At 37.5% G+C, this 20,524-nt stretch overlaps 2 protein-coding genes and 1 long non-coding RNA gene across 4 annotated transcripts; all 3 read left to right on the top strand.

Moving 5' to 3' along the window:
* Window positions 1-735: 735 nt before the first annotated feature.
* On the top strand, window positions 736-2,470 carry LOC128251984 (carbonic anhydrase 2-like). Its single transcript, XM_052979290.1, has 6 exons — window positions 736-868; window positions 1,170-1,321; window positions 1,380-1,470; window positions 1,718-1,948; window positions 2,008-2,190; window positions 2,243-2,470. Exons 1-6 carry the CDS (start codon window positions 808-810, stop codon window positions 2,428-2,430), a joined length of 906 nt encoding a protein of 301 aa, XP_052835250.1. The 5' UTR covers window positions 736-807; the 3' UTR covers window positions 2,431-2,470.
* A 2,997-nt stretch (window positions 2,471-5,467) lies between these two features.
* Window positions 5,468-8,878, top strand: LOC128264347 (sodium channel protein Nach). Its single transcript, XM_052999781.1, has 9 exons — window positions 5,468-5,736; window positions 6,109-6,312; window positions 6,366-6,683; window positions 6,876-6,993; window positions 7,064-7,198; window positions 7,255-7,459; window positions 7,523-7,694; window positions 8,278-8,450; window positions 8,515-8,878. Exons 1-9 carry the CDS (start codon window positions 5,468-5,470, stop codon window positions 8,715-8,717), a joined length of 1,797 nt encoding a protein of 598 aa, XP_052855741.1. The 3' UTR covers window positions 8,718-8,878.
* Window positions 8,879-9,511: 633 nt separating this feature from the next.
* Window positions 9,512-19,462, top strand: LOC128262784 (uncharacterized). Of its 2 annotated transcripts, XR_008268376.1 has the most exons (4): window positions 9,512-9,760; window positions 9,821-10,104; window positions 19,127-19,230; window positions 19,310-19,462. It is a non-coding gene; the product is annotated as an uncharacterized LOC128262784 (long non-coding RNA). The 2 variants fall into 2 exon arrangements; XR_008268375.1 differs by having other exon boundaries at window positions 19,127-19,462.
* The last annotated feature ends 1,062 nt before the right edge of the window (window positions 19,463-20,524 follow it).

Here is a 20,524-nt window from a genome sequence, read left to right as displayed (position 1 = left end):
TTATAGAAATCACCCGAGGATTAGATCCGAGAAATTAAAGCGAACCATAATAAGATATCCCAAAAGTTCTGTACTGGGCTTCTAAGTCCAAAATACAAATTTGTCCTAAGCTTAAAGTAGTTAGCTCATTCATTTATTAAAAAAATATAACTTATTTGGAATAATTCCTAATCATAATATTTCTAATTCTAATCTTAATATTTTACTGACATTTTTAAAGAAAACACCACATCCGAGAAATTGTAGCAAACTATAATAAGGAAATCCACTAGTTAGCTTGTAAAATATATAAAATATGCGTCCCTAAATACAAATTTATCCCAAGTTAGTTCATTTTTGCCTGTTTGATTAATAGAGCAATGATTCACATTGTTTGGGAACTTCACTTTGCAATAATAGAAGTGATTTGATGGTACGCCACCATCTGCCATTTAATTCTAATTCAGAGCAATCAGGCACCTTGCGATCTAACCACAGTATAAAGAGAATGTAGGAGAGAGAACAGGATTCATTAATTACTGGCTCAGTGTATTGGCCAAAGATAAAGTCAATTATCAAGCTGGTTTGCAACCGCCGAAGTTGTAAAGCCATTTGCAATTTGAATGTAAATTGCGCCCATGGGCTGAGCTAAACTGATTGCGCTTATCATTGCCTCTTATGCACACCCATTTAGAAATTATTGCAGTTTTCCCCCAGTTTTTTGCTGGTATAAATGGTTCTGATCGGCACCGAGAAACTCACAGTCTGACTGGAATCTCCAACGGGAAGAGATCTGAAAGTGGTAACGAGAAAAGTTTGTCATTGAAAATGTTCTGCTTTAGTTTTTGGTGGCTGCTAGCCTTCAGTGGAAGCACTTTTGCCTACATAGGTAAGTCTTGTAGGCCCTACACGCAATTTCTAATAAAAACAAACAGAAAAAATCGCAAATATTTGGATATAGGGGCCATTTTGCCTATATAACAGATATTAGGTTTTTAAAATCTAAAGTGCAATTTTTGCAGAAAACAGACATTAAGTAAAAAATATTTTATACTATTATATTATTTTATTTTATACTGAATATTTTCGTTATTTTAGAAATACTTCTTAACGTAGAGAGCTTTTATGTTTCTTATATTTTAGAAAATTTTTTCTTTCGGTTATGTATTGATTATGGAAATATATTTCAGAGATACCGGGGGCTTATTTAGCTGCTATTAGGCAGGATCGGGCAGATGATCAGTCGGCAGGCGAGTATAACTACGACGAGCAGGGCGATGATTGGACTGGAACATGCCAAACTGGAGTAAACCAGACACCCATTGATTTAATTTTCGATGATGTAAGTTTACCAATCAGACAACATTTTCAAAAACTTAAATCATTTATTGTTTAAATAGTCGAAAATAGTGAGCATTCCCCGTCTCCGTTTCTACAACTATGACCAAGCACTGCAAACTCCTTTGGTCATAACCAATAATGGACACACAGGTGGGTACTCACACTGATAAAAAAACATAATAAATCATACTATTTCACACTCAATTCAAATATTTTTCGACTTGGTCTACATTCGTTTCGGTTTTTAGTTATTTTAAATTTAACGTACATATATAAATACTACTTCATAATTATTTTCGGAGTAGTTTTATTATCTGAAAATTTAATTTAAATTGAAACCAAATGGATTCATATGGATTTAACTTTAATATGAGTTATACAATTTTGTATTCAAAAGCAAACATGGTGATACCTCTTACAAGAGATGGACAGCGCGCGTCAATAAATGGCAGTCTTTTGCCCGGCGATTTCGAGGCCCAGAGCGTGCACTTCCATTGGGGATCGCCAAATAGCGCAGGATCGGAACATGCCATTAACTTTGAACGCTACGACGTGGAAATGCATATTGTTCATAAAAATAAGATTTATGATACAATTGGCGAGGCAACTTTGCATCCCGATGGTTTGGGTAATAAACCAATGTCAGTTTACTAAGTCTGTTCTCTATACCAAATCAATATTTTTTAGCCGTTTTGGGCGTAATGTTTAGGGCAGTGAGACGTCAAAGCTCTCAGCACTACGGACTCAACAAGATCTTCAATCAGTTGCCGAGAATCGAGCAATATAAGTCGAATGCAACTATAACCGGAAGACTGACTGTGGGGCAGTTGCTGGGAAATATCGTGACAGGAGAGTTTTTTACATATAATGGTGAGTAAAGGTGAAGCTTTTAAGGTATCTTGATGTGTGACGTATTTTTTAGGATCTCTTACTACACCGGATTGTGCCGAAGCTGTTACATGGACTGTTTTTCCCGACGTTCTTAACTATCCTCGGCGTCAGATTGCAAAGCTCTGGAACCTCAAGGACTCACGAAAAAATCCACTAATCAACAACTATCGCAGCCTTCAGGACACCAATGGTAGAGTGGTTTACTATCGAGCAATTTAATACAAAATACAATAAATAAACTTAAAGTTCGCATACCTAATTCATAAAGTGTGTTTAATAAGTTTAAACTGTACAAAACAAAATCATAAGATTCAGAATCATATAGTTACATACCTCCAGGAAACTGTTCATCATGCAACACCCTTAAATAACTGCGATTACGAAAGTTTAATTAACAAATTATCTCGCTAAAGAATCAGCTAACTTAAAAACAAGTTTTTTCAATCCCATTTGAGTGAATTTCGATTCATGTAATCATGTTTGTTTTGTTAATAATGCATTTTTTTGTTGAAGATTTGTTAGCATAGGTCAGGTTAATATATAATTATATACGTGATAAAAACATTATAAACAAAAACAGGAAACGAATCAACGGCGTTAAGAAAAAAACGACGACAAAGTCGTCTTCTAGCTGTCAGCTTTTTACAGTGCTTTTTGAAGCCTAAAATTATGTTGCACTTTTATAATTTTTTATGTTATTTGCTTAAGAGGGTGACTTACAACTTTTTTATACCCTTGCAGAGGGTATTATAATTTCAGTCAGAAGTTTGCAACGCAGTGAAGGAGACGTTTCCGACCCTATAAAGTATATATATTCTTGATCAGCATCACTAGTAGAGTCGATCTAGCCATGTCCGTCTGTCCGTCCGTCTGTCCGTCTGTCCGTCCGTTTATATGCAAACTAGTCTCTCAGTTTTAAAGCTATCTGCATGAAACTTTCCCAAAAGTTGTCTTTCTATTGCAGGTAGTATATAAGTCGGAGCGAGCCGGATCGGACGACTATAGCATATAGCTACCATAGGAACAATCGGAAAAATAAATGAAAAAAAATTATAACTTTGCTGTTTTTTAATTTTTTGTTTAGTTCTTCGACATATAGTAATGGTAAAATATTTCCGATTTACGGTTTAAATTTCATCAAAATCGGACGACTATAGCATATAGCTCCCATAGGAACAATCAGAAAAATAAATTAAAAAAAATTATAACTTTGCTGTTTTTTAATTTTTTGTTTAGTTCTTCGAGATATAGTAATGGTTTAATATTTCAGAATTACGGTTTTAATTTCATCAAAATCGGACGACTATAGCATATAGCTCCCATAGGAACAATCGGAAAAATAAATGAAAAAAAATTATAACTTTTCTGTTTTTTAATTTTTTGTTTAGTTCTTCGACATATAGCAATGTTTAATTATTTCAGAATTATGGTATAAATTTTATCAAAATCGGACGTCTATAGAAATAATAAAAATATATAAAATAACTATCTAATAATTGAGCTGCAAATCATCATAGTTTCAAGGTTTTTTTTTAGCACATACTCAAGTAAATCATAATTTAAATGTTTTCAAAAGTATTTAATTAATGCAATAGCTGCAAGGGTATATGAACTTCGGCTTGCCGAAGTTTGCTTTCCTTCTTGTTTTAATTTCTTTCAAATATTTTTTTTATAATTAACAATATTCTGATTTTGTTGTATACAAATATCTTGTATCTCTTTAAAAGAAGAACGCTATATGTTGCCTGTGAATATTTAAACATTAATTACCCAATCAGAAAAACGATTAAGAGCTTTATAATTGTGCGTTAGCATGCAGACGGGAAAACTAAGGCAAATATTGGGAATCAATTTAGCAAAAGCTTATTTTTGCTGAAGAAATCCCTCTTTCCGAAACGAGACATGCGGGGTATACTGGGTCGAGAAAGAGTTCGCTTGGCTTCATCTTTTGTATGGATATGAAAGATTTACTGCGCCATATACACGTATGTTCCGGGTAGGAGATATGGAAACTATTGGCACCGGAATTGAGGGAGGGGCGTTTTGAAGGTGAGGTCGAGATAAAGGACAAGTCAACATTGAAGTTACTCATACGCAGTGTGCACCAGACACGCACACGCACCATAGACAATTTGCATTTGCAATTTTCATTGCATTCCCAACCTCCTCGCTTTTGACTGTCGCTTTTCGCGACTCGCTGCGCATTGCATTTTTCACATTTTTCATTTCCGTTTCCGTTTGCAGCCTCAAAAAGAGAGAAGAATATAAGCCCCATGGCAGGTTTTCTGAGCTTTGTGCGTTTATCTTGGCCGACTGCTTTTTCACCCCCGTTCCTCCCCTGTCGCCTGCATATTTGCAGATTAATTTGGTCCCACACTCACCTGGGGAGCTATATTTCGCACAATCCACTGCCTTTCGTTCCGAAACTCCCACTTTATCCTGGCGAAAATGTGCCATTTCCGTACGTGTCAATATGGTTCCAACAAACGACGGATTTATTCGTGGGTCGTAAAATTTTTTCTTCCTTTTCTGACTAATATTGATCTTGTATTATTAATTTTATTTTCGCCCTGGGCGGGAATGAATTTTAACTATATCTTACACACTTAGCGCCGGTTTTTTGACTGCCGGTTAGCTACTTAGTCCGACAAAGCAAAGTTAAGTTTTTCTTAAAAGATATTGCTTACAAATTCTACACTACTTTATTTTCCTTTCTTTTAAAATGGTATCTGACGTCTAACAAATTGCATTTGAAAGACAGAATTAACCAGTAGTATTAAATGTGTCCCACAGGTCAGTTTGATATTTAAGGTTTTCTGAAATTAGTATTTAATCATTTAAAGGAGTGGGGGTTCCAAAATCTGTATTTCTATGGCCACCACCAAAAACGTGTCCTTCATTTGCCTACGCAGCTCATAATCCAAAGGAGGGGGGAATCGTGGTTTTTCGAAAATTAAGAACAAGGACACAACTTGTTCCTGCTGCTGATGATGATGATGATGTTTCCGTCGGCTGACATTTAACGCGCATTTAACTAATTTCATTTTAAATTGTTGACAATTAAGGAAAATTGCCAAGACGAATCGAGAGAGCAGGACCTGCTGTTCCCATTTCCCATTTTTAGCCCGCCGAAACACCACGTGCCATGTCGCAGTTAATTTGTTGGCAATAAGTTGGAGCACCAGGCCTAATTACAAAAACACGCACGACATGACTGCGAAATTTTCATTAAAATCGTTCCGTACTCACAAGGACAATGACAGTTGCAATGGAGTCCTTGGATCAGGAGCCCATTCGCCTGTCGTTGGGTCGAGCTGCCTGGTGGATGCCCAGTCCCATTCCTAGTGGATCAGCACCACCATCCACCATCACCATCACGACTCAGCCTGCGAACCACTTACCTGAAACTTCCGCGGAGGAAACGCGAAAATTGTCATTTGCCGCCGCTTTAAAGGATTTGCTGCAGAACCTGTCCTTCCATTGTTACAGCAAATTAGTGGAGCAGGGTCGCCGGATTCAGGAGCGGTAGGTGGTCGGTCAGCCACATCCGGATGATAGGCGGCTGCCTATTTCAATTAGCATTACCCATTACCCATTACCCGAATCCTCTAAATCACACAGAAAAGAAATATAGATGCTAGTGGTCAAAAATACACTGGTAAACAAACATAGTAAATCCAAATTTTATCCATTGCGGTTTCTAGTTAATTTAATTATAGAAATATTAAATTTATTTATAAATTTTTATTGTGAAGATTGAATTTAAGTTAAAGCCATTTTAAACATCAACTTAATGAATTTTTGGAATCTGATTCAAAAATATTACAAAAATCATTATATATCAATTTTCAATTATCAATCATCATTTATATATAAATGTTTTCCGTGCACCCGCAGTTTCTTTTGGTTCGTTTTCCACATAACCGCTTTGAGCGTCCTAATTGCATTCCTCTGGGGCACCTACACCAACGAACAGGAGTCCTTGGTGACCACCATGTACCATCCAATGTATCCCATTTGGAAGGTGGAGTTCCCGGCCGTTTCCGTGTGCAGTTTGAACCGCATCTCACAACGCGCGGCCTGGCATTATGCCCACAATCTGTGGGTTTGGAATGCGCTTTCCTTAAGCCCTCTTTAAATGTTTATCATTGCAGCAGTGGCAAGGATCCCAAGCTTCGCAATGCCAGCTTTTTCTATGGTCAACTGAAGGCGTTTATGTACATGTACTATGATCCCTCGGATCTGGTGGAAATTGATAATGCTTTGCGATTCCAGAGTTTCTTGGACAGGTTTGATACCGAAGAAGAGGAGCTCTTCTTTAATACCAGAAAACGTTTGCGTGCCCTTACGCCGAATTGTAGTGATATGTTTGTGAGCTGCAGAATTGCTGGACGACTGTTCGACTGCATGGATCAGTTTGAGGAGACTCTAACCAGTCATGGCTACTGTTGCACTTTCAACTACGACGGGAGGTATGCTTTACACAATAAAAACTATTTTATACAGCCCGAAGGACCAGTCTGTCTGTAACTACAAAAGGTATGCTTTAGAAACTGAGTTAACAAATTTATCCGGCTCAAAGGACCAGACTATATAAATATTATTAAATGTTTTTTATATAAATCAAAAGTTAATAAAGAACGTGTACACCATTATCTTTACAGATACGTCAATAAGAGGGACTTTAGACAGCGCTACTTTGGCCCTGACATGGGACTAGTTTTGACTTTAAAGGCAGATCCCAGGGACAATTTTTACAAGATTAATGGTCACAATGGCTTTGTGGTGCGTGCAATTAATCAAGTAATACTATTCTCTGTTTAGTTTAAACATTTAGATCTCCATTTATGAGTCTCACAGTTTTCCCGATCCCTATTCCGGAGGAGTGGCTGAACGAGTAGTCGAAACGGGTTTTAACACCTTGCTGCCAGTAAGGGCAAAAATCTTTGAGACCTTGCCAGAGGCGCGTAGTATGAGTCAATCGGTGGTAAGAAGAAATTTAATAACTATTATAAGGTAAATAGTTTTTGTCTAAAAAACCAGCGCAAGTGCCTGTTTGAGAACGAGATGCCTTGGATCTTTACTCAACACTATACCTTCAGCAAGTGCATCTCGGCTTGCAGGGCGAAAAGTGTCGTGAGTCTTTGCGAATGCGTTCCGTTCAGCTTGCCGCACAGATATATCGATGGGAATGAGAGGCACATCTATTGCACATTGCAGCACCTGGCCTGCCTCAAGCGATACGAGTGTGGGTTTTAAGTGGAGTTAATCGCAAATTCATTAAATAAACTACTCCTTTCCCTCCGTCCAGTCAAGTGGTTGAATGTCATCACCAGTCGCGAGAATGTGACTGGCTTGGAGCACGAGCTGCAGGACGCCCTCTTCTGTCCTCTGTGCTTGGCCTCCTGCACGGAGACCAGGTACAGTGTGCGAGGAGCCATGACTCTGGGCCTGCCCATTCCCAATCCGACCAAGGGTCCAAAGTAAGTCCACCAGCCCACCCACCGGCGAAAGCGGATTCACTGCGGTGAAATTGCAACTCCGTTGTGCCCTCGATTCATTTACCATGCCAGGCATTCTTTTCAATTTCCATATGGAGCCAGTCCGTGGCCCATCCTCATTCACATGGAAAGCTCTAGTGCTGTCCATTTAGCTTTTTTGTTCAAAATTAAGATTAGCTTTAATTTTAGTTGTTATTGATATATTCTATCTTAGGCTAACAATCGCAAGCTAACAGTGAGTTTTATGAAGCTATAGCAGCTCTAACGGGATATTCCAATATTATATTTTTATTTTTAATTTAATTTTGTTTTAATGTTAGACCTAAGTATGTTGTAAACTATTTCAATGTTTAAATTACACTAATTTTAAATGTATAAAATCGAGTTTGAACTTTTGCGATTTAATTCCTAAATTAATGACGATTTTATTCTTAATAAACTGTAGTTTCTGTGCTTTTTGATTAGGTATTCCCACTTTCTACCACAGCCATTAGTCTCTTCTATATTCCGCCAGCACTGGCTTCACCGTGACTCCTTGCCGTCGTAAAAGATTTTCATTTTGCAGGCGAAGCAGTTCCGGACCCCGTGCCAATAACAGCTACGGCACCGGAAAAGTCACTAGCTCATCCCCATCCTCAACCGCCTCCACCGAACTGGCCGTGGTTCGTATTTATTTTGCCGAAACGCACATTCAATACTTTCGCCAGATTATTAAGAGCGCCTGGTACGAGAGCTTCAGTGAGTATTTTGGCAGGGGCTGGTTTTGCATATCTCACCCGACATTTATGTGTGCTCATGCCAGGTACAATTGGCAACATCTGCGGCATTATAGCCGGCTTCTCGCTGATTGGCATCTGCGAGCTGTTGTTTTTCCTAGCCAAACAATTATGGCTGGCCTGCCGCGCGGAACTTCGTGCCGATCTCGCCGACATCCAGGCCCAAATGCGGACGCAGGTGGCGGAACCGGAAGTAGAGCGGCCGATGAAGTTGTTTATTCTGCCGTAATTGAGGCGCAATGCATCGTTAACTTTAGAGCCCACTGATTTTTATGCACATCTTTTTCGGACACATAAGTGTGCCCCTCGAAGCAACTCGAGTGCACTTACTTTGCATTGTCACATAAAAATAAACAGAACTCACGTACGTTTGCCAATTGGCGAGGTTGCCAAAAAGGCCCAGACGGTGACATTAGCGCCGGATAGTTGCCACATTTCCCGGCTGGCCAGTTGCCCAAACAGGGCTGGGTCACTCTCGACCAGTTACACACTTCACAAAATAACATAGAAAAAAATATTTTCTATCACTTTTTAGTTTTAAGACTAGCGAAAGTTGACTTTGAACCATATTCTGAAGAATTTGCAGCTTAGAATTAGAAAATGCTTAAAATGTAGTTACGCAGTTGCGTTACTTTATTTTTTGAAGTGCTTTGCTCTTAACACATAATAAACAAAGGTATTTTGTAATATTTTAAATATATTGTTGACATTGAAAATTATTCTTAAGAATTCACGGCATAATATTCAAAGGCTGTTGGGATATTACGCATTTATGCTACGTTAGTGTTAATAACTTCATTTTGCAGAACTTTTTCATTTTATATTCTATGAATGCCTTTTTCTTTTTGTGCAGCACTTACAATCAGCATTATCTTTTATTTCGTCGTATGCAGAGTTGGCAGAAACAAGAGGAAACCACCCAGAAGCAAACAAAATGCGGCACAGCAGCTGCCCGAAATCAATGTGGCAAATATGAGAATAAATTCGAGCAGGCCACTCCATCTCCATCGTTTGCGACAATTACAATTTCAATTATTCTTCTCGAATTAGTTTTATCTGCCGGAGTAATTTATGGCCAGCCGCTCAAGGAGAAATAAACAAAATTGCTGTTTACTTATTCAGTAAGGGGAAATTTTATTTTCTGGATGGGATAGAGACAAGTGATTTGAGGCTTCATTAAAGCCTCACCTCAGCGGATCCTTTGGTGGGCGTTTTAGCTCCTGCCGATTCTTTTGCACAAAGCACCGAAAAATAACAGACAGACATTGGACCGTATGTATGCAAATTTGCCAGAGAAATTGAAATGATTTTCCATCGAAATCTGTTCGCCAGTTGTTGACTTTACCCAAGCATAAAACTGCCTAAAAATTGCAAAAAATTTAAATGAAACGCATAGCATGGAGAGAAAACAAGCGAACGATATTCGGAAAGCATTGTTAAATAAAAGAAGAGTGTGGTTGCTGGGAATTGGAATGAACAAAAAAAGAAGCAATGAAATCTGCAGGACTTCGATTCGAGCCCTACTATTATCGCACAATACAATATGTATATTGGATTATTTCGTTTGTGCAAGTTTGGCCAGGGAAACCAGGCAAACCGGACTCCTGAAACTCCAGGTGGGTGGCACTAATCCCCCGTATAGAATTTCAACCAATAACAGAAAAATGCGAACGAAATCAAAAATACTTCTATGATTTTTTCAATCCTCCCCTGCCTCGCACCATTTCTCTTTCTTTTTTCCTACTTTCACTCCCCTCAGGGAGCTGAAGTTTTTAATTGAATTCTCCATTGAGAGTGCGGAGTTCGGTGCTTCACTGCTTTTTTGTAAGTTTTATGCCAAGTAACTGCACCAAAAGTGCAAAAAGTTGGTGAGATTAAAGGAGTGGCGTCCTAATAAGGAAATTACGTGGATATGTAGAGCAGTAACTATATTATCAACATAAAGGATGTGTTGCGAAAAGTTCAGCTCTTCAACGACTGACACAATTTGCAAGGGAAGTGCTTTTAATTATTTTGCAAATAAAATCAACAGTGTCCCATGGGAAACTTTGGAAAATTAAAAAATAATAGTTCGGGGCATGTAACTTTATTTCACTGAATATGTGTACCTTTCGTTGAAAGAATTTTTAAATGTAAATAAGTAATAGTAACATCGTTTGTAAAAGTACATGTGGCCCAAGAGATGTAGAAAGTTAGTAGCCAACTGTATAGCCTTGAATTCCCCTGGTGCCTAATCCATAAGCCCTCAAAAAACCCACTTTACCATTTTCTTCACATAAATAAAGCTAAACATCTTTTGTGGCCTTATGGGGTTAAGCTAAGAGGATAACTCCCTGACGAAAGCCAATGCCCCTTCTGTGTCTGTGTTTCCTGCGGATGGTGCCCAAAATCCTGCCACCCATTTAAGGCACTTGGCCGTTCCTCTAGTTCAACTTGGTGTCTGGCCCTTTTTCGTCCTCCTTTTTGTGTTTTGTCCCGCTTTTAAGCACTGCCAGATATGTCAAGCTTCCCGGCCGTTTAAGCTTTCAACTTCGCTGTTTTCGTACGAAGTATGTATGTATGTGAGTGGGTAAAACAATGCAGGTTGAAGCAATAGTTTTACAAATAAAAAACAATTTTGTTCCTTAATTATAATTATAATTATCTTAAAATCAATCAATTCTTTTTGCTGTTAATGAAAAAAATTAATTACAAATTAATTAACATTATGTCCGTTTTTTACTTTAAAAGTTGTTCTCAAATCGCAAGGAAAGTACATTTATTTTACTGTTTACAAAGTTCTTAAGATTATTGTTTTTAACTATTTTTAATTAAACAAAATTTTATCTATTATTTTAATAACTTTTTCATGTAAAATGTTCAGAAATTTGTTTGAATTTCAATAAAATAGTTTATTATTAAAATAAAATAATAAATTTATAAATGTAAATAAATAACGTTTTATTCCATCAAGTCACTCTTGCTGTTTCCCTATCATTCTTTCTCAATTCCAGACAAATGAGAGGCTGGAAAAGTTGCGTTAGATCGTCGGCAATTCCCTTTGCCTCCAGCGAATTCGCCGCAGCTAGTCAATTTCTCATCTCGTTTTCTTGCAGACAGTCGCGTGTGTATTGCTCCGAGCGTTTTTAGTAAAAAACAAATAATTAAAGGATGCCAAAAGAGCTAATTGTTTATAAACACAATAAATAGTTCGCGGTTAAGCCATTCACTTATTGATTCTAGCAGTTTTAGGTGGATGTTAAGCTTAAAATCATTGTAAAAATTACTGTTGCACTTCTTTGTATATGTGTGTGTGCAATTGCTGATGCTCAAGTCGCCTTGAGCATCTACGGCGTAGTTGACTTGCAGCGAATTCGCACAGGCGCCAAACTCAAAAGTAAGTGTTCATTAGTAAAGGTTGATTACTCAAGTTTTGTTATAATTTGTGGCTAATATAATAGCAAGATTTACAAAACAGCCAAAAATATTATTAAAACTTAATAATTAATGAATAAATAAAAAGAATGCCCCGGCATCACTGTTTTACCATTTAATTATTAAAAATAAAATTATGACGTTGTTGGTTCGAATTTATTTTTAAACGAAAAAATAATTATTTATTTTTAATAATCTTAATTTGTATAATAAAGGAGTTTAAGATAAGGGTAAATTATGCATTTATCGAACTTTTTTTGTAAACTGAATGAATTATATAATTTTTGAGCTATTGGTGTGCCCGCTGCTATGTGAGTGGGTAAGTGTGTCCCCGGGTGGCGCTGAATTATTTAAAACGCGAGTGTCACGAGTGGCGGAAGGGGCGGGTTTGAAAACTGTGCTGTTTCAAGCTTTTCGCATTGTTCAAGTGCGTGTTTGCCAGCGAGCTTTTGAGCCAGAGTGTGTTTTAGCCAGTATTTATTTTTCGTCTACCCGATGTCTGCTGCCTCGACGACGCTTTCATGAATAAACATGCTAACAAATTACTATTCTCGACAAACCCAAACAAAGCCAAAGCTCGCGCTTGCAAATTTAGCACCTGCGAACAAAGTTTTTGTTTGGGCTCGTCGAGTTTTTTCCACAAGAGACAGCATACAATGAAATGTAGGCTAAGATTTTAATAACAATTTTTGTGGTGATTTTATTTTCCTAAAGACGTTGGACGCTATTCATGTTTTTGAGGGGAGGATTGGACCGTTCGTGACGTGACGGGGGGTAATCTCTTTCAGCTTGGAAGCTGCACATGCTCCATTGCATTTCTAAACATGTCTAATGCTCGCTTGAATGGCTGGCTCAGTAGCTACTTCCATGGATACAGCTTGCCTCAATAAGAAAAACTCACTCATGCATTTTGCAGCAGCTAAGATACTGTGGTAAACAGAATAGAAGACTTAAACATATTTAATTGTATGTATTTCTTTTCAAGAAATACAACTTAAACTAATTGTTGAACAACAAAGATGGAAAAAAGAAGACTTTTATAGAAATTACTAAAGATATACTGACTAAATTGGTAGCCAGATAAAACTAATAATAAAAGTAATATATAAATTAGGCACAGAAAAGAGTTTAGCAAAATGTTTTATCTTTTCCGTTGCAAAAGAAAATATTAAAAATTTATTATACTGAGTTAAGTAACGTTTGTCACAAGTTGACCTAAGTTCATTTGACCATATGTGGTCTACATATATGTATATATAATATTAACTTAATATAACTTTAATATTTAAAAACGAATTTCAACCACTGTGCCTGGCAGCCGCGTTAGGAAGAAGGCTGAATATTCAAATTCGAAGCTGTCAAAAATATTTGAAATGTTCTTAATGCATAACTCCCACTCGAACTCTCTTCGCTTTTTATGAAGGCTAGACATCAATCAACACCTTCCACAATTTGATTGACAGCAGCAGCAGAACGACAGCATGAAAAATAAATCTGTCATTTGCATTTCAAGTTTCGTTTGAAATCAATAGGAATATAGTACTTGAAAATCGGTTCTTGTTGCTTTTATTATTGTTATTATTATTGCTGCCAAAGTCAATTTGTCAAAAACAGGCCACTCCCCACCACTAAAAACCAGCAGATGCTTGTCAAAGCATTTCATTTCGTTTCGTTTCATTGCATTTTCTGTTTTCACTGCGGTCGCAATACATAAAGAACCAACGAGGGGAAATCTCTCAATGTTTTCTTTCCAGCTTAAAAACAGATTTTCCCCGGCTTCCTGCCCAAATGATATATGTAAATATAAATATGCGAATGTGTATGATTTAAATGTATATGTATGTATATTAAACCGCATATTTAATTAATATAAAATAAATGATCGGGAAATAAATTACGTTTTTCGGCTGGTTGGCTGGTGGGGACAACGGCACATTTGGAATGCACCAGACCTGAAATGTTCGACTGAAAAATATTTGTTCACGGTTTTTGGCTTCAATGTTAACGCATTTCTCACTCCTTGGTGGCCAGACTATTTGTTTAAATCATATTGAGGTATATTTGTTGTGCCGGTTAAACGCTTTTACAATTCTTTTATCTCTGTGCGATGCGAGTCGGAGTCTCGCCGGTTAATTATTTTAAGCTCCTTCATTACATTCAGTTGAATGGGGGGACGTGGTTACTTGTACATATGCTCGTACATATTATCCGGCGGAATAAAGCTTCCTCGTCTCGTGTATTTTACCTGTAGGTGCCCGGATTCAATTATGTCCGCTGTGTAAAATCGTGTTGGTTAAACTCGCTTATACCAAATATATTTCTGCTGAATTAATGAAAAAATGTAATAATGAAATTCATTGAAATTTTTACAAATGCAGAAACATACATTCTTTTTTTTATTTATTTAATTTAAAGGTATCAGCTATCATAATAGGTTGTAAAGAATAATTTTTGATTGGGTGGTTGCAGTCGGTGTCAATTTCTGTAATGTTATGGACTTTAATCCTTATAACTTATATTTATATGACTTTAGGATAGCAGTTCAATACTGGCTTTATCGTCTTTCCGAGATTTTTCGGACTTGCTTTTATTTAAATTTTAAACACATGTTGATTGCGAAATTAAGTTGAAGAAATAAAATCGCTTTATATTTGTCGTAAGGGCGAGCCAGTTTTCTCATATTACACCTAGATGGGAAAATTGCTGTATACACACTTACTTGCGAATACAACAACCCAGGCATACTGAGGTTGTAATTTCGTTGGCGAGAATCCGGGCGAAAAATATCCTGCAGCTGATTTTTAATTACGAAAACACAAAAAGGATGTTGTTGCGACTTCGTGTGTGTAAACACCAAATACCCACACACTGCAGGCTAACCAACACACAGACATGCACTCGCCAACATCTGCAGACATTCCTAGGACCTCAATGAAGCCATCGTCTCCTGCCAGCAGATTTCAATTTTTGTGTGTTAATTACATTGCTGGCATAAGTTCGGGCCCTCGGTGGGCGTGGCCAGGAGGCGGTAGGCTGTGCCCCGCCCCGCCCCGCCTTCCCTTTTCCACACACTTGACTCCGCTTGTGCTTGTGTTAAGCATTTTGGCGCTTGTGAATGTTTAATTATCAAAAATTTGCTCCTGATCCCTGTTTTTCGGTTCTCTTTTTCACTTAATAGTCCCTCTGAGTGTGAGTGCGGCTTATGGTAATTGCATATGTGTGTGCTTAATGTTTTCGCAAGTGTGTGTTCTATATCTCAATTACTACGTTCATGCGCCTGATACTTAATGGATAATAAAATATGCCAATAGCTTAGTCATTGTTTATAAAAAACAACTTCGTTGAGTGTTTCCTTATAATATAGTTTTCTACTGAAAGTATTGCAAGCAATCAAGTTGTTTGTAGTTAACTACAAAATGCGTATAAACGCAGAATATTTCTTTAGCAATGTTGTGTAAGCTGCAATTGGATTACCCCTTATTTTGCTGCCAGCTTGCATAATTCAGTTCAACAAAAGCCCCATAGTTGCTCTGTCGTCTATTTATTTATTAATGCACTTCAAAAGCAAACTCCGCCAAACAAAAACCAACAACAGGCAAATTATTTATAATTACAAGCGGAAGAATACCAAATAGGCGAGGATAAACCGAAAACAAGGCTAAGTCGCCGCACATTTTTCATTTTTATTTCCTGTAGAGAAAACAAATAAAAAAGGCAGCAGCAATGCCAAGATAATTTAATGCCTTTAAAACAGCGAAATGCCGTTAAGACCAACAAAGGAAACCGTTTTCTGTAGGATTCTCGCAGCGACTTTCCTTCGCCTTCGGTGTTGTCTGTTATTATCCCGTTGTCGCCTGACAAATAAACACATACATCCAAGTCCGTCCTCTAAAAGCGACTGCAACAACAAGAACATTAAATTAAATACATAAATCATATTTTTTTTTTTGTGCATGCCGACAGGGCGACGATAAGGTGAGGGAGAATTATTTTTGGTTGGGTCTGTGGTCGGGTGAAATATAAAACTTTAAAGCGCGCCCAGAATGGGGAACAGAATATTATGTTATAGTCATTTTTTGTTTCGTTTTGTTGTAATTAAAATTGTGAACCAGTTGCAGACATTATTTATCATTTCCTTTTTTCGAGGACATTGGCCGTCTGGATTAACGCGGCAGTTGAAAATTTAAGTGGGACTTTAAATTGAGTATGCAACATTGTTAGGGTAATACCAAATTTATTTTTTACTAAGGGTAATTCCCTTTTTATCGTATGTTCCATTAACCCACCAAATAATTAATAGGCACTAGATCATGCCACGCCCCTCCTTTGAGCAACAACACTCTGACAGACACACTCACTTCATACGCCAGCCTTATCGGACAATGTATCTGCATAATTAATTGTTAATGATGATAAGTTGGAATTAACAAGCTTTCATGTAGGCTCTCGATATTAATTTATGTATACGAACAGGACAGATTCAAAAATTAATTTCATATTATTTGCTAAATCAACTGTAAAAGCGATAAATTAATAGTTCAAATAAATTAAAATTGAAAAAAATGTTTTATCAAAAATAAGGATTATATTATTCAAACCCAAACTCTTTAAGAACTGTCCATAAAACCTGCTTAAAATCAAAGAGTTTTTTCTTTCATCTCCAAAGTCTCCATGAATCAAATATGGAAAGGCACCATGAGCCTATTCTGTTGGCCCTTTTAAGGAAAGGATTTATAGGTTATCCTGGGAAATCGAAATGTGGAGCCAAGGCCAAAAGTGGTTGCCTAAATAAATTCACAAATCGGTTTAGCCCAAAGTTTCCGGCTGGGTTTTCATGGGCTGTTTGTCTTTTTTACGAGCTTGGTTTCTTAATGCAAGTTAGTCCGGCGAAGGGGAGTTAAAAGTGCTTACTGCGCTCTTAACACTTTTTTACTCAATTCAGGTTAACTAAGCAGCTTGGCATAAATTTGTACTTGGCTTTCAAATGTTTGCCTTGCATATAATTTTGATGAACAAATTTTTTGTTTGGCTGCGGTGGATACTTAGTTTGTTGTCACTTTTAATTTTTGCATATATAATGAGTGGCCACCGTAGCTCATTACTTGGCTCCGTTTTATAGCCTTTTCACGACACTGGCGCCCATCAAATTTCCCCAACGCTACGGTTGCATATTTGAGTTTAGTGTTTGCTTGCTTAATTTCAGGGATTTCTGTACACCCTTCTTGTGTTTTTTTTGGTTAAACAATCTCCATTACAGCGGAACTTTACATATTTTCTATGTGCAGCGCTGTAAAAGTTAGAAAAATAAATGTGCACCGAAAACCTGCAATAATAATAAAAATAATAATTTGCGTTGCCAACGCAATGAGCAGAGCTCAAGGGTCGCAGTCGCAACTCCGAATTTTCCGAGGTCTTTCGTTCGTTTGCTCTTTTCTGCTTCATTTTAAACGATGATACTTAAATTTCCATTAAAGCACTTGCCGCGACCATCAATAAACGTGGCCAGAAGAGGAAAAGGGGCAAAGTGGGTGAGCGGGAGGGCAACGGACTGCGTCGTTTTTTACCAACCAAAGTCAAGCATACTCTGCGGTTACCCCCCAACAGCATTCATTTCGTGCGGGAAGTAGGTACAAATATTTACAGTGCACAACTTTTGCAAGTATATAATAATTTTGTATTGGCTAGAGATGCACAAATTACGGTGGTCAGAGTAGGGAAATTTAAATACAAATTGCATTTATTTTCGTTTACAAAGGGGTATTTTGTCCTCTTTTCTGTTCGATGTTGTTGTTTCCATACTGTGATTGAATGTCTTATAATAATAACGAAAGAAATAATAAAAAGTTGATTTATTTCCTTAAATATTTTAAAATTCCAAGAGAGTGTTTTCTTTACTTTAAATACAATACTACTCATTTCCCACCTCTGGCTGCGTTTCTTTTGTTGGCCTGCCAATGCAAACAAATTGGTATATATTTATATAATTTATATGTAAAGCGAGTGGCGCAATGACGAGTGCCACACAATTTCATTACTGGTTTCTCTGTGTGGGCTCGTTTGTGAGCTTTTTTCCAGGTTTTCCCATTTAAGCAACTAGCCAGGCCGCAAATATTTGCACTTTAAAATGAATTTTACGCAAAGGCAGCACATGGATTCTGGCCTAAAAACGTTGCATCAGCTGCCGAGAAGAAACCAGATGAAGAGTTGCGAGCCTGCGGCAAGAACTGCAAACTGCAAACTGCAACCAAGAAACATCGACGCACTCGGGCGGAGTTCAATGCAATTCATGGCAAAATAATTATATAATGTTGCCAGCTGGAAATATATTTATGAGCTTAGAGGAGCAGCAGCCACTTGGCATTTCATTGTTGACTCTCTAATTCTTAGGTTCATGGCCTCGGGTGTCCGATGGGCAAAGGATAATAATAACTTTTGCCGACCCGTGGCAGCCTTAATAATAATGATAATGTGTCATAAGGCAATTATTCAGTTGCAAAAGGTTGCTGAAGGGAAGCGCAGCGCCATAAATAAATATCCTGCAGTTATTTGGAGTGTGTGTTGACAGCGAAATTGATTGCAATTAATGGGGACTCACCAGGTGGAGAGGGAGTTGTATGAATCCGCTGCTGTACATATATGCATGTATCCTCCAGTTGAGTCTACTCCAAAGACTGGTCTGAAGTGCAACAGTTTGAGCCCGAGTGCCCCAACTCAAAAGATGTTGATGGACAAAGCAAACAGCTACAGAAACCGAAACAGAAACAGAACCTTAGCCAAGACAACTCAAGAGTAAAGCGAAGGCAAGTCGAGAAATCTTGAGATGCCTTTGCATGGCTTATCAATTAGGCAAATTAGTTGTTTATGCTTGAAATGCATAACTCCACCTAAGTATGCCAAGGCTCTTTGAACACTTAGTAAGCTGTTTAAATAAAGACAACTGAACTTAAAGATGCTAGGGAAACATTGAGAAAAATGCAAGGAAAATTTTAGTACATAAATAAAATAGTTTCACTTTTTTAAAGACTAAAATTAAAAAGGCTGATGTATGCCAGCTTAATATGTTTTATTTTAGTTTTGATTTTGTTTTATTGATAAGTCAAAAATGGTTGTGTTTCCAGATTTTGGGAATTTATCACTTTAAACTCAAACTTTCACTTATTATCATTTTGTATGTATACTATGAGAATAAATTTATACTAGAATGTAACGCATATTTCCTTACAGTGCAGCAAAGCCAATTTGGCTATGTCAATAGATGCAAAGGACATGAAAGAGTGGCAGCCCGAGGGACTCGACTCTGCGGAACTGGGACTACGACCAGCAAGCATGTAAATATTCAAATCAAAAGCGCAATTGAATGTGCGAGTAAATGTCATCGTATCTTGCATTCAAATCTTTGATTGCCAGCCATTCAGGACGGCAAGTTTATTGCACTACTCTTGGCACTCAGCCAGACGAGAGGGGGTACTGGGGGAATCCCATTCCGATCTCATTCACCTGTTCCCGAGTTCTCCATTTCTCCAGTTCACCAGTTCGAATGACACTCACTGGGAATTGACACAGAATAGCTGCCAAATGCCAGGGCACAACGCGAAATGAGGAAGTGTTTAATAAAAAAGGAGGAAAAGAAAACCAAAAAAAAAGAACTAGGACTGTGTGGACTGGCCAGATATATATATACCATATTGTGTCCATATAGGGTAGTAGTGGTTGTTGCAACAGGAAGTTGGCACAGCCAACGTGGAGTGGCATTGATCTTAGCATTGGACACGGCTGAATGCTAAATGCTAAACGCTAAAGCTGAATGCTGATGTTGAGGTTGAGGTTGAGGTTGAGTCGCCTGCAGGTCAGTAATACTTAATGTCAAGTGGGTTTCGAGTTGCCAACTTGATATTGAATCATGGAAGGGCTTTAGTTTGGAGTGCTGCTGGCTAGTTCGTTGAACCGCTTCTCGAGTGTATAGCATTGGAGGGTCCCCGCTTAAGTATTTAATGGGGCACTGGGATTAAGAGTGTTCCATTGGAGCGATAACTGCATACTTGCCTTCAGAAACTGCGTACATGTAGACTGGTAAAAAATGGCACCCATAATTGTTTTTTTGGTAGTTGTATTAAACATTTTTTCAGTATTAAGAACAGGTCTTAAGATTATATTCATTCTTACAAGAGATCTGTATTAAAAAGATAAACAAATATAAAATAACAACTCACTCCTTATTTCCCAGTAAAAATAGCATTTTCTGATGTTGAAATATAATTTATGGATTTAATTTAAAATACATTTAAGTTTTAGTCCAAGGTCAAAGAAAACCTCTAAAAATAAGGAAACCACTATTATGTTTGCATTAATCAAGCCTTCATCACTTGATCAATGCATTTGCATCTTACCAACGTTTGCACAATCAATTAGCACCACATTGCGTATGATTGATTTAGTGTTGAGTATTATTTATGGCTGCTAAAGGTTCGTTTATCAATGATGCTCGCACATACAGAGCTTTTGTTTGCATTTCACGGGGGTATTTGCGCCATAGTGACTTGGAATAGCTAATAAATATTTGTGCAACGTTGCGTATGACTAATGTATTTCTGTGTGAACATGTGTTTGTGCATAAATTTAATG

Source organism: Drosophila gunungcola, chromosome 3R, assembly GCF_025200985.1.
Source record: "Drosophila gunungcola strain Sukarami chromosome 3R, Dgunungcola_SK_2, whole genome shotgun sequence".
In the NCBI taxonomy this organism is placed as follows: Eukaryota; Metazoa; Arthropoda; class Insecta; order Diptera; family Drosophilidae; genus Drosophila; species Drosophila gunungcola.
Note: the sequence above shows the minus strand (reverse complement) of the source record. Positions and strands in the feature narration are given on the sequence as shown.